This window comes from Corvus hawaiiensis, chromosome 12 (genome assembly GCF_020740725.1).
Source record: "Corvus hawaiiensis isolate bCorHaw1 chromosome 12, bCorHaw1.pri.cur, whole genome shotgun sequence".
Classification (NCBI taxonomy): domain Eukaryota; kingdom Metazoa; phylum Chordata; class Aves; order Passeriformes; family Corvidae; genus Corvus; species Corvus hawaiiensis.
In genome coordinates, this window is record NC_063224.1 from 9206547 (window position 1) to 9218776 (window position 12230).

The following is a 12230-nucleotide window of genomic DNA, read 5'->3' on the forward strand; positions in this document are numbered from 1 at the left end:
CAGCTTTATACTGAAGCTAGCCGTGCGTTTGTGCGTGCGCACGCGTGAGCCCACAGAGCCGGACAGAGACAGTAATAGAATACCTATCAGTCTGCATGAATTAAATTTCTTCATTTTTCAAATGTGTTGTCTGATATTCTAAGTCTCCCACCCTTTTTTTCAACATCCAGGAGGCTGAACAGAATAGACCAGGACAGTATATTGCAAATTATTACCCATTTTTGTTTTAGACCTAAGATTGCTGGCAATCAGTGGCTCTTACCACTTGCTGTGAAACTTTGATGCTCATGACTTCTTGGTTTCAGAGCTCTACCATGGGCAGTCCCCACAGTTGCTTGCAGTATTGTCTAGCAACATTAACAATTGAGATCACTTGCTTTGTCATTTGCCAGGTTGTGAGAGTAGAGCCCAGAGGCCGGTGGAGCTAAAGGAAAAGATGATGTTGCTTAGGAAACTGCAAAAGAAGGAAAATAAAATAGATTCCTAGAATAGTATCTCTAAACAGTAGGTGTGATGTTGGCTGTGGTTATCCACTGCAATATGGCAGTTCTCTGGTTAGGTAATATTTTTAGTAATCCAAAGAATGTTCACTTAAGTTCTGTAGGTCAGTTAGATAATAAAATATATTAGAATTGGTATAGGATTGGTAAGGAAATTCTCAAAACATTTTGGTTTTCTTTGTGAGCATTATTTTTGTGAGCAGAAGATACGACTTCAGATGCTTGGCTAAAGAAGTTTGTGCTTATTTAGAATCCATAAATAAATAAGAAGACTGTGTGATTCTTTGCACTGCATTATGGACTGTCCTTACTATATTACTGTTTTTCCATACAAAATGTATTCCAAAGCTCTGATGTCACTGTTTTACATATTCTTTTTTGCAGATATTTTCATGTTTCCTTTTCTTTTCCCTTTCATCAGACATTTGCAGACCAGGTATTTGGTATCTTCAGCTGGACAATTCCCATTGCTGTAGCCTTTTCTTGTTTTGGTGGACTTAATGCTTCAATTCTAGCATCATCAAGGTATCTCTTTCAGTTTGACAAATGTTCATAAGTCTTTTTACATGTTACTGTTATGCTGATCTATTATAAGAGTGGCAAAAATAGTTTTTTAACTGAACCTATAATGAATAACCACAATAAACAACAGATCTAAATAAACCTCTGTGTGTATGTGTGTACATACACTCTTAACACTGCTTTGTTTCCCCAAAACATTCCTGAGTGTATGCAGAGCATAATTAAAGATAAAATTAATTTTGTCTGTGTGCTGATTATTTGCTGATTATTATCTTCCATTTTACTTGATAGAATAATTCTAGCAAGTTTTTGTTTTCAAATGTATTTACTGACCTTTTAAGAATCAGTATTTTAAAACTTTGTACTTGGAAAAACCCTAAAAAACTTGCTACTGCTATGAAGCTGCAATTGGAAAGCTCAGGATACAGTGTAGAACCTTTTCTTTGAGCACTGACCGTGGATATAACTAGCAAAAGTTTTAAATAGCTTTATTCAGGCGTTTTAAGATTATTCCTGTCCATTGAATGAATTTGCAATGCCTCTGTATTGAGAAGAAATATGATCATTTGGTGAAGCAGTCAACATAGAACAGTTGGTAATAAAATTGTGTGTTTGTTTTTTGAGCATGTGGTTGAGTGACGTAATTTTAGGGCCCTGACAGTCTCTTCTGCTTGGCATTGAAAACTATTCTTCCCTAAGCTGGAATGTTTTCAGTGCTAGCTTTTAGAATTTTGTGAAACAATAGAAATTTGTTTCAGTTACTTAGATGTTGTCTGTTTTACCTGCAATATGACTTTTTAAAAATTGTTGTTAACAGCATGTTTCTAAAAACTTATATATCTTTCAGTGGTTGTTGTACAGTACATTTTTATAAGAAGGGTTGAATCCAGGTTCCAGTTTTAAGGGTGGAAATTCAGTGGTGTACATATTTATTTTGACTCGTGTTATTTTTTGATTTTTTGTAATATATTCTCTCTTGCCTGTGGTCTCAACATGTGTTTTCTTACTGCTTTTTTTCAGGCTATTTTTTGTAGGATCTCGGGAAGGTCACCTTCCTGATCTGTTGTCTATGATCCACATAGAGAGGTTCACACCTGTGCCAGCACTGCTCTTCAATGCAAGTTGTTATTGCTTTTCTTTTCAACTGATTAGATGGGACAAACAGCACAGCTTCCCTCAAAATGGAGCTTCAAGACAGGGCTAGAAAAATGTACACACATATATATGTATAAAAAATAACATGAGAAAAGTATAAAAGAAGTAATCCATGTACGTATTCTATTTCATGCTGAAATCAGAACATCAATTTAAGCAGAAGACATGTCATAAGAAATGTGTTCTGTATACCATGGATTACCATGGATTGTATTTTCAGCCAACTGAAACTGCAACTAATAATTGACATATTGTGTATAAAAGATTTCTGCTGCTCAAGAATAAATAATTCCTAGAACCCAAAATGCTTCTCTCAGATCCTTATTGCATTTAAATGCAGCTCTGAGAAACCCAGTCCCCCAACACAGAATGTAATTTATTATGATACAGTCAATGAATTAAGACAATCTTTTCAGAACAAGAATATGCATTATTTAGAGGAAAACTTTAAAAAATTCACAAGAGACAACTTAAAATATACTGTCATCAAGGTGATTGCTGAGAGAGTGATTTTTTGAGGCATAACCAAGGAGTATAAGGTGTTAAAGGCAAAAAGAAGCATAAAGAGTAAGTTTCAAACTTTTGGGTTTAGATTCTCAATCCTGTTTTTTTCTGACAGTGTTTTATGACCCTTATTTACCTGGCTGTGGAAGATGTCTTCCAGCTTATCAATTACTTCAGCTTCAGTTACTGGTTTTTTGTTGGTCTGTCTATTGCTGGGCAGTTATATCTACGTTGGAAAGAACCAGATCGGCCCCGACCTCTTAAGGTAATACTTACTACACAATTGTTTAAAATCCCTGCCTCCATATAATCTAAAAGTACTGTCTAAAATCTGGACCATACATGTTAAGTCTAAAGGTTACAAATTGATCAGAACATAAAGCATGGTTTCCATTTGATGTTGTACCATGAAAGTTAGCTTCTCTGCTAGGTAAGAATAAGAGGTTGTTGTATCAGTATACTCTATTATTATATGCTAGTTCAATCAGTATTCCTCCTGTCTGCTCACTGGGGAATGTTTCAATAGCTTAACATACTAGTTAGCCTTTTATTTAGCAGGAGAAATCTCTGATTGGGAATGCTCAAGTTAAGTAACTGTGTGGACCACATTTAGCTCTGATGATATCTGATCCTCTAATAACCTTCTTATACTTTAAGTTGATACTGTACTCAAAAAAGTCAGTAATTCTTGTTTCCCAAGTGTTACTGGTTTTGTCTAAAAACACTTCATGCCCTATGCACTTTGTTTCAGCACAGCAGTTACCATACTTGATTACTTCTGCAATTTTTAGCAACAGTTCTGTTAAGAATAATTCTGCGATTTCCTTATGGTCCTAAATAGCCAAATATATGAGAGGAAGAGCAGATAATTTCACAAAGTGGGTTTCAGAGAGAAAAATCTGTATCATAATGTTTGTAACTCTAGACAATGAATATTTCATTAACGTTGTGTTCTGTTTTTTCTGTCTGCAGCTGAGCCTGGCTTTCCCAATAATATTCTGTATATGCACAGTATTTCTGGTGGTAGTGCCACTCTATAGTGACTTTGTAAATTCACTGATTGGAATTGCCATTGCTTTATCTGGAATTCCATTCTTTTTCTTGGGAGTCTATTTACCTGCATCAAGGAGACCAAAATTTATAAACAAGCTTATAGGTAAGTTTCTTTGTTAGCTGGAGACCTTGTTAGGAAAGGGGAAGAGTAAATTGCTGACTCTTGGTCTGTTGATGGATAGGGTTGTGGTGGGCTGACCCCACCCATGTAGCCGCTGGCTCACCAGCACCCCCAGCAGCATGAGGGACAGAACAGGAAGAGCAAACGTGGAAAGACCTGTTGGTCAAGTCAAAGACAGTTTAGTAAGTCAAAAGGGAAAAAACCCTGCTGCTTTTAAAAGCAATCAATCACTGACCCATCCCACAAGCAGTCCAGTTTGCAGCCAGTCTCCAAGCAACAGCTGTATTGGAAGAGATTCCCACAGGCAAACACTTCTTGCTCAATCCGTTTCGATTGCTGAGCATGACATCAGATAGCATGAAATAGCCCTTTGCATAGTTTGGGTGGGCTGTTCTGGCCATCTTCCTGCCAAACTTCCTGCCCTTTCCCATCCTGCTGGCTACAGGAAGAGCAGAGTAAGAGGAAAGAAAAGAAGCCTTGATACTGTGCAAACGCTGTTCAGCAATAGCCAAAACATCAGAAAAAAGTCTTTATTTTAACCAAGGCTGATGACTGTAAAAAGTCTGAACATTCTTGGTAGCACAAACTGTCCAGCTTTACTGAATCAGTTACTTGAAGATGGATAGATTTTGTCAGTAAAGGATGGAATTTTGCCTTCTGTTGAATTGCAGCAGTTAAATTACACATTTTTCTCCATCAGTGCTCTCTTGTTATTGTTACTATGTGAGACAGCCATGATCAGGGATATGGTAAGGAAGGTTTATAGCATAATCTTACCCTGAAAGCAGGATGTGCTGCTGCAGCAGTAGCATATATGTAAATATTCAGTAAACTTGTAGCTTTCCCTGTGTGCTGTTAGTTTTACCTTTTTTATTCCACCAATTTTACACTCTTAATTACAGAGAAAAAAATATTTCACTTCAGTTATTAGCAGGGTGCCTAAGAAGCAAAACACCCTAGGATATCAACAGAACAGTCTAAGATACTGTCTGTTAAAAATAATGAATGGGAGACAGTTATTTTATTGTTTGTTTCCCTAAAGAGAAGTGAGACAGCATTCCTGAGAGCTTTCATTAGTCAGATGTGTTTTGTAATTAGAGTTGAGATAGGTGGCTGTTGTTCTAATTTATCTCCAATTTCTGTGCAGGTGCAGTTACACGAAACATGCAGCTGCTCTGCTACTGTGTTTTAACAGAGATGGACACAAATGAAGAAAAGAAGTTAGAAATCAAATCCAACTAAAGTTTAAAGCCATTAAAAGAAGCAGGAGGGAGGAAAAAGCAATTACAAAAATGAAAGGGAAGAGCTGGAACTGGAAGACACAGGAAAACTGTTTTCGGTGGTCTTCCAGAAATGCTGAAAATGTTCTTACTTGCAGATGGATTTCAACACAGATCATGCCCATGTGTCATCCTCCTAAACTGTGGCATGTTTTCAGGGCAGGTTTTCATTGGATAATGATTACCTACTCATCACCTACACACACAAGCTGTGTGTTAATAGTGTTTCTTCTTCAGAATTGGTATGAAAATGATAAGAGCTAATGGATCAAATTAGATTTCTGCCGAACCAAGTGGTAAAGTAATCCATTATTAAGTTAGACTAAAACCCACTTTGACTCCAAAGACCAAGTCATTTCCAGAATTCTAAGTAATTCTGATGGATGTTTGCATGAAATGATTTGCTGTACTATCTCAGTTCTTATCCCAGAAGACAACTGGTCACAACAAACTACTTCATTAGTTTTTCTGCCCCTAATGATAAATTAAGTTCTGCTCCATTATTTAAAGACTGAACCAACCTTTCTCCCTTTGAAGTTTTTTATTCTGTGGGCTACATGGAAATGTATCTGACTGTGGCAAGGAGTTAATCAGCAAAGCACCTTGGCACTAAAGATTTGATTAATGGTTGTTGATTTTTTGTTAACTCGTTAGTGCTTTGTCAATTTCTGTTAGGTTTTATGAAAATTCTGAAATTAAAATGTTCAGTTTGAAGCCTGTAATCATTTGTTTCTGAACTGTTTCAGCGAACATACAGTAGCTGAGTTACCTCAGCAGTCAGAAAATTCCCTTTATAAACTTCAGTGCTGTTCACTAGAAAGTGACCATCTAAAACCTCACAGAAACCACTTAACTTTCTTTTCCATCTATAGTAGAATTTCTGTGGCAGATGCTAGATCTTGAAAGCTAAGTAGCAGGGAGAAAAACTAGAAATAAAAACAAAAGTAAAAAGTACTATTGCAGCACACATATGCTAATTCGTAGTCTTTGTAATTCCAAAGCTCTAAGCCTAAAATCAGGATAGTTTTAATACTGAATTTTGGTGCAGCAAAAGGCAACAAGAAGCCAGCCTGTTTGTCTGGCAAAGTGAGATGTACTTCAAAAACATACCTGAGACTTTTACCTTAGTTCAGAATGTCTGTCTCAGTTGACCTGAGTTTGGCCACATGTATGGTTTTGTGCGTTTAAGTTGAACTAAATCTTGTAATTACAAGATTATGTCTGAAGCAATATATGCTTCAAAGGGTGCACCACAGTGGCATCAGTGACTTGAATAATAGTGGGGATGCTTGGATTATTGCACTGCCATGTTAACCTTTCTCTGAAGCAAACAAAAATACCTTGCCTCCACTACTTTGCCATTAACAGTGAAAACTAATTGGCCTAAGTCACTGCTGCAGCCTACAGTTCATGAAGGACATCGACCAGCTAAGAGCTAATCCTATTAGCTATTTTTTACAGACTCAAGTGCTAAAATACTTCGTGTGTCCAAACAGATACAATGGAATTGTTTTAAAGATGTACAAATGTAAGTTAAAATGGTGACCTGGGTTCAGCTGTACCAACTCCTGTGATCTTTAAATGAGTAAAGAAAACTTGGTCAAAAAATTTTTTATTTACAATTTAAATGCACATTGTTCTACTCCAACAGTAAAACTACTGGGGGAGAGTAATGGACAGGTCAAGGCATTTCATATGCTCAAATGCTTGTGAAGAAAGTCACTTGACACTTAGGAACAAATGAAGTAGAAAGCAGTAGGATAGGATGCCTTTTTCCAGGACTTCCACTTGCCATCAGGGCAGACAGGTCGATCTTCTTGTGCAACCTGACACATTAGTCATGACGAGAAGGGCTGCTGCCAACAGTACCTCCATATATGTGGAGGTACATTTGCTACAGGTACAAACTCTTGGGCATGCAGCTTTGGGAAAACAAAAATAAATAAAAGGTCCCTTCAGAACTTTAATACATGCAATGGACAGAAAATTCTTTTTAAAGCACAGAGTATCTTGTGCTTAGAACAAAATTTGTGTTGTCAAGTGGCCATACTTGCACCATCTGTTTAATATCCACCAGCTGAAGTTGGCTGCTCAGATAGTACATTCTCCTACAGCAGCAGACATTCACCTCCAGTATGCATTTCATCTCCCAAAACAGGCTATTAGTCAGAACCTAAATCTTCAATCTCATCGTATCCGAATTCCTGCAAAACCTCCTGTCGGTATTTGTCCCATGTTCTTCTCCTGTAACATTGGTCCTCATCACTGAAGCTCTCTTCAGAGTCTATAGGGAAAGCATAAACACTTCTAGATTATCCCTTCTTTTTACTTAATTATTTAAGTTAATCAGATGAGTTTAAGCTTCTTGAGAAACTAAGTCTGAACAACTTCCGTATGAGCTGAGGTTTGAATTGTGCTTGAAGTACTCTGGGGTAGGGCTTAAGAAGCCAGAGGCAGTGTTTCATGACCATGTGGACCCAAGTCATGGATTCCTTCTCTAAGCAAGCAAACTTTTGCAACTGCAGCAGCCTTAATTTGGCTTCTCAATTTTGTCTTTTCAAAAACTCTCATATCTCTTTTAGTTGCAAGAAAGATAATACTCCTCTACACAGATGTCACCATTGTAAGAGCAGAATGCTACCCCAGCAGTGCTTTTTTAAGAGTTGCTTTTTTAGGGGTTGCTTTTAAAAGAGGGGATGTATACATGCACAGCAAGAAAGCAAACAGCATTTATGACAGGTGTACCTTTTTCTCCATCTTCCTCAGGTAAGAACTCATCTTCTTCAGGATAATCATTACGCCAGTTATTTTCATCATTTTCATCATCTTCATCTTCATATACTTCCTCTGGACCAGGATCATCATTTACCTGCATGTCAACACAAAACATAATGCTGAGTGTCTGTATTTATAGTGAATGTTAAGGGTTTTCATCCACCTGTGCAACACTATACAGATCAGAGAGCCAGGAGATACTTTTTGATGGCAGGCAGAATGAATTCTGCATTGACACAAGGCACACTGCAGGAGAATTTGAGCTGTCACTGCCTTCACCATAACACTTCAAATCTGCTTTAGGTGAAAAATCAGTTAAGTCACACATCTACATGTTCCACTCCAGCATTTAAATGGTAATGTCTAACTTAATCCTACTCACTTCAGCAGTAGTGTAATAGAGCAAGGAAGAGAGAAAGTAGCTTCAGGTTCCCAGTATACAAGTCTGTTGATCACAGGATCTATACAACAAAAGACTAAAGCTTACATTGAACTTCCTAACTCCACAGTCACTGAAGAACAATTTATTATGAAAAAATATCTCATATGAAGATTAAAGTCAAGTCCTCAAATACTGAAAAAATTGTGTCCCCCCTTGCTCTTCTTTTAATTCAGTCATATTTACAATGACATTTTAATGGCTGCCTCCTAATCACAAGCCAGACATGAATTACTCAAGTTTACATTTGTGTGCCAAAATTTAACTGGCAGTTTGAAAGAAGAAAGATTCTTCTCATTACATGAGCACCATCTCTTTCACTTTGTCATATGATTTCCTTGGATCAAGAGTAACCTGCAGGAACACGGGACTGGCAGTTACAGAAGGCCTAACACAGAAGTCACTGAGCATACATGTAGTATCTATCTTAAAGGACCTTTCTTGGCATGGCAACTTTTAATAGCAGGACTTTAAGCATCTTTTATTTATGACCTTTCTATTCGAGAAAGATCGTTTTTTCCACACCCTTACCCATTCATATTCTTCTCTATAGGGCTGTACAGAAAGGATATTTTCAATCCAATCGGGGGCTGATGTTTCCTTATAGTAGATGTCATAAACATACTCATCTTCTTTGGCACCGTGTTCTTTTTTACCATCTTCGGAAACATTTAAACGCTCACGGATCATCTCTACTGCATTGCAAAGAATTGCATCTGGATCAGTCTTCTGCTGAGAAAAAACAAAAAATGTGTATTTCCACTAAAGTCATGCAAAGTCTTATTTACAGCAAACAGTTCTCTTTGTAGCTAGCCAAGGATGCCACTGAAATCTGAGACTGAAACACTTTCCTATTGGAATGCTTTTAGAATATTGGCAACCTAGAACAGAAAGACACCGAAAGTTTCCAATTATTGTAGTACTGTGCATGTTTCCCTAGTACATGATTCAGATACTAAGAGAAAAACTTCTGTGACCAGGCCATTAAAAATTATTGAAGGGGATATGACAGCTCCATAGAACTGCCATTTCTGCTGACACACTGACTGAAAATACAGGCTTTAAGACGGCCTGTGCTGTGTAGAGCATTACACCTGCAGCACTGCAGAAACATGTGCAGACAGTAGTGTGGATAATATGCAAGCAGGTGACAGTACACAAAGTGTGTAGCAGAAACGATGGAAATGTGACAGGTGAACAGAAAAAGGCTGGTAGGCCCTACAGATACAGTTTTTATTTCCTTTCTTCAACATTAACACAGAAGAAATTTCTTCATGTTTTCTCCTCCCTAATAAATTATTTGCAATGTATTTGTTTCAGTGATCTGCACTTGAAGGTCTACACAGGCAGTTTTTTGCACCAATTTTTCCCTCCTAGAGCTTTTAAGAGTATTTTCCAATCCAGTGGTATCTCCTGAACTAGTTAGTTCTGAGGAGCAGCTGCAGACCTGCTGTTCATTTTCTTCTAAATACTTAAGAGAATGAAGAAGAAAGCTCACTTCTTTGCTTTCAACACCTACTGCTAGTTCTAAAAAAATGTAAGAGGAAAATTCTGATACTACTTCAGTTTTGTTTTTTCTAATTAGCAGAGGGATGGATAACAGTTACCTAACAAAATTCAAATGCCTGTCTGAACTACCTGCTTAATAGAAAGTAAGTGTTCATACTAAACTTTGATGTCAAAGCCCTGAAATAACCTGTAGGAAATGCTGAAGGATTGACAGCTGGCTGGGCTTGCCCTCACCCAGTCTCTTTAAGCATTGAAGTTTTCCTCAGAGCTGTGATGGGCTGCATAAAGAAAGCATCCACATGTACTTACATACAGTGAAGGAATTACCAAAGCACAGACAGCCCTCTCACCTTCTTTCCCATGTGGCTGTGAGTCTGTAATACAAAATCTTACCAACACTCTGTATACAAGGTGACCTTACAGAGAAGGCACAACTCTGTATGCTTACAACCACGCTAGACATTGAGCAGATACTCCTCCAACTGAAAACATACTGAACTCCTAGTACCAATGAAAACAGCATGTAGGGACTTCAGCAGTCTATCAAATACCTGGAGTTCTGCTAAAACAAAATATACAATAAAACTGTATATTGGAACTATGAGAAAGGAGTGTTTTTTCCTTGAGGGAATCTTGCCTACAAGTGCTGTTCCTATGCATCTGGGTAGATGAAAAGGCACTTAATTAGATTTTTCCTTTTCTAGGTAGAGAAATTAATTAAAAAACCTCAGAGATCCACCTGACAGATGAACAGAGAACTTATACATCAGACCAGGGCAAAGAAAAAAAGAGGGTGGTACAAGCCCTTCCTTAAGCAGCAGCTCCACACACAGTCTGTCTCAACATTAATGCACTTAGGATCCTCATGAAACATTCCAACTTGCAGTCCAGTTAAGGCTCCTGTTAAATAGTGGAATACTTAGAGTGCAAGCAAACTCCCACAGCAGTCAGCCCACGTGTACCACTCAACAGTGATACCAAAGTACTTCAAGCACGCTAAGTTCATAGCTGACCTGTGGGTTTGCAGCCGTTACACTGGAGTCTCCCGTCTCCTCTTCTTGTACAATATCAAACAGCTGGAATTTTCCACAGCAGTCTGAACTCTTATGGACAGCACCACTCTCCTCTGGTGAAGCATCTTGCTGTGCTGCAGAGTCTGACCTGTCCCCATCGAGCGCAGCCTCGCTGTGTGTGGCAGGTGCAGCTGTTTCGGTGCAGTCGGGCCGATGGCTGGATATCACACGGTAACGGTTCTCCTTCCTTTTCACCTGCTTGGCAGAACGCAGTTCCTGAAGGATCCGCTGAGTGCTTCCCAAAGAGGGGCGCAGGCTTTGAGCTGCCTTGTCTCGTGTGATGGCATCTTTAACATACTTCTGAACTGGTTCGTTCTGAGAAAAAAGAACAAAAAGGAGGAGGAATATAATGACACCATCAAGGTAGCAAGTCATACTTCTTCCTAGAAAGGATTAAGAGCTGCAGTACCAATAAACCTAACAACATTCAAGTAACTTCTACTATTACTTAAAGCAACACAACAATTATAATATTCTCTTGTTATGAGGGGAAGAAAGCAGAAGATACAGAACAAAAGTCCTTAGACTATTTCAATTTGATTTTTAAACAACCCTATGGCACAAAATAACCCTCCAAACAAAAACACAGGCCTTTGGAAGACTGCAATGCACCTAAATTTAGGGCATAATATCCTTTATCGTGTCCTAAGAAGATCATTTTCCAAGACAGAACAGTCTTACTCAATATAAAAGGCTGGATGGCAGATGGTAGTTGTTATCCAGGTAGGGCTGAGCTTCAGCATCTCACACAGCAGAAATTCAAGCTACACTTACTGACTGTTCTGTAGTTTCCAAATGAAGAATAGTCTCTAAATACAGAAAAGCGAGTGCTGAGCAAAGCTTGTCACGGTGGCCCCTGTGTGCTGCGGCCCGTAGCTCCGGTCCTGCCCTGTCCGCGGCTGTCACAGCGCAGGAGGAGCCGCCGTGCCCTCGGCTACCGGGACAGGCCGGCGCTGCTCGGAGCTGGGCTTCTCTCCAGACCACCACATCCACAGGGGAGCCTGAGACGGCCGCAAGGAGCACCCAGAGAGAGCCGCTGCTTTCCAAACCCTTCCGGGAGCACCGGCCGGCCCACACCGCCCGACCCGGCCTGCCCCGGCCCCGGTACCTTGGAGGACACGGTCGCCACCAGCTTGAAGAGGTTGGTCTCCACGGGCTCGGCCCGGCGCCGCTTGCAGGCGAGGAGCAGCGCCTCGGCCGGCTCGGGGCCGCCGCGCTTCCGCCGCACGCGCAGCACGGCCGCGCCCGCCATGGCGCCCGCGGAAGGGGCGGGAGCGCCCGCACAGGCACGCCGGGCCG

At 39.5% G+C, this 12230-nt stretch overlaps 2 protein-coding genes across 10 annotated transcripts in view; one reads left to right on the forward strand and one right to left on the reverse strand.

Annotated features, from left to right (window-relative positions):
* SLC7A6 (solute carrier family 7 member 6) overlaps window positions 1-5857 on the forward strand; it is a 32040-nt gene extending 26183 nt beyond the window's left edge. For 7 of the 8 annotated variants that reach the window (XM_048317021.1, XM_048317020.1, XM_048317026.1 and 4 more), the window contains 5 exons: window positions 922-1025; window positions 2043-2139; window positions 2797-2946; window positions 3654-3837; window positions 5003-5857. In XM_048317021.1, coding sequence (XP_048172978.1) covers window positions 922-1025; window positions 2043-2139; window positions 2797-2946; window positions 3654-3837; window positions 5003-5097 — 630 coding nt within the window. In that variant the 3' untranslated portion in view covers window positions 5098-5857. The remainder of the gene's footprint in view (window positions 1-921; window positions 1026-2042; window positions 2140-2796; window positions 2947-3653; window positions 3838-5002) is intronic. The other variant, XM_048317028.1, reaches the window with a different exon arrangement.
* Window positions 5858-6731: 874 nt separating this feature from the next.
* On the reverse strand, window positions 6732-12197 carry SLC7A6OS (solute carrier family 7 member 6 opposite strand). Of its 2 annotated transcripts, none has more exons than XM_048317030.1 (5): window positions 12040-12197; window positions 10872-11246; window positions 8881-9078; window positions 7881-8004; window positions 6732-7419 (listed from the first exon to the last, which is right to left on the reverse strand). In XM_048317030.1, the coding sequence occupies exons 1-5, from the start codon at window positions 12181-12183 to the stop codon at window positions 7298-7300; spliced, it is 963 nt and encodes a 320-aa protein (XP_048172987.1). In that variant the 5' UTR covers window positions 12184-12197; the 3' UTR covers window positions 6732-7297. The 2 variants fall into 2 exon arrangements, with proteins under 2 accessions (XP_048172987.1, XP_048172986.1); XM_048317029.1 differs by having other exon boundaries at window positions 8881-9081.
* Between the last annotated feature and the right edge of the window lie 33 nt (window positions 12198-12230).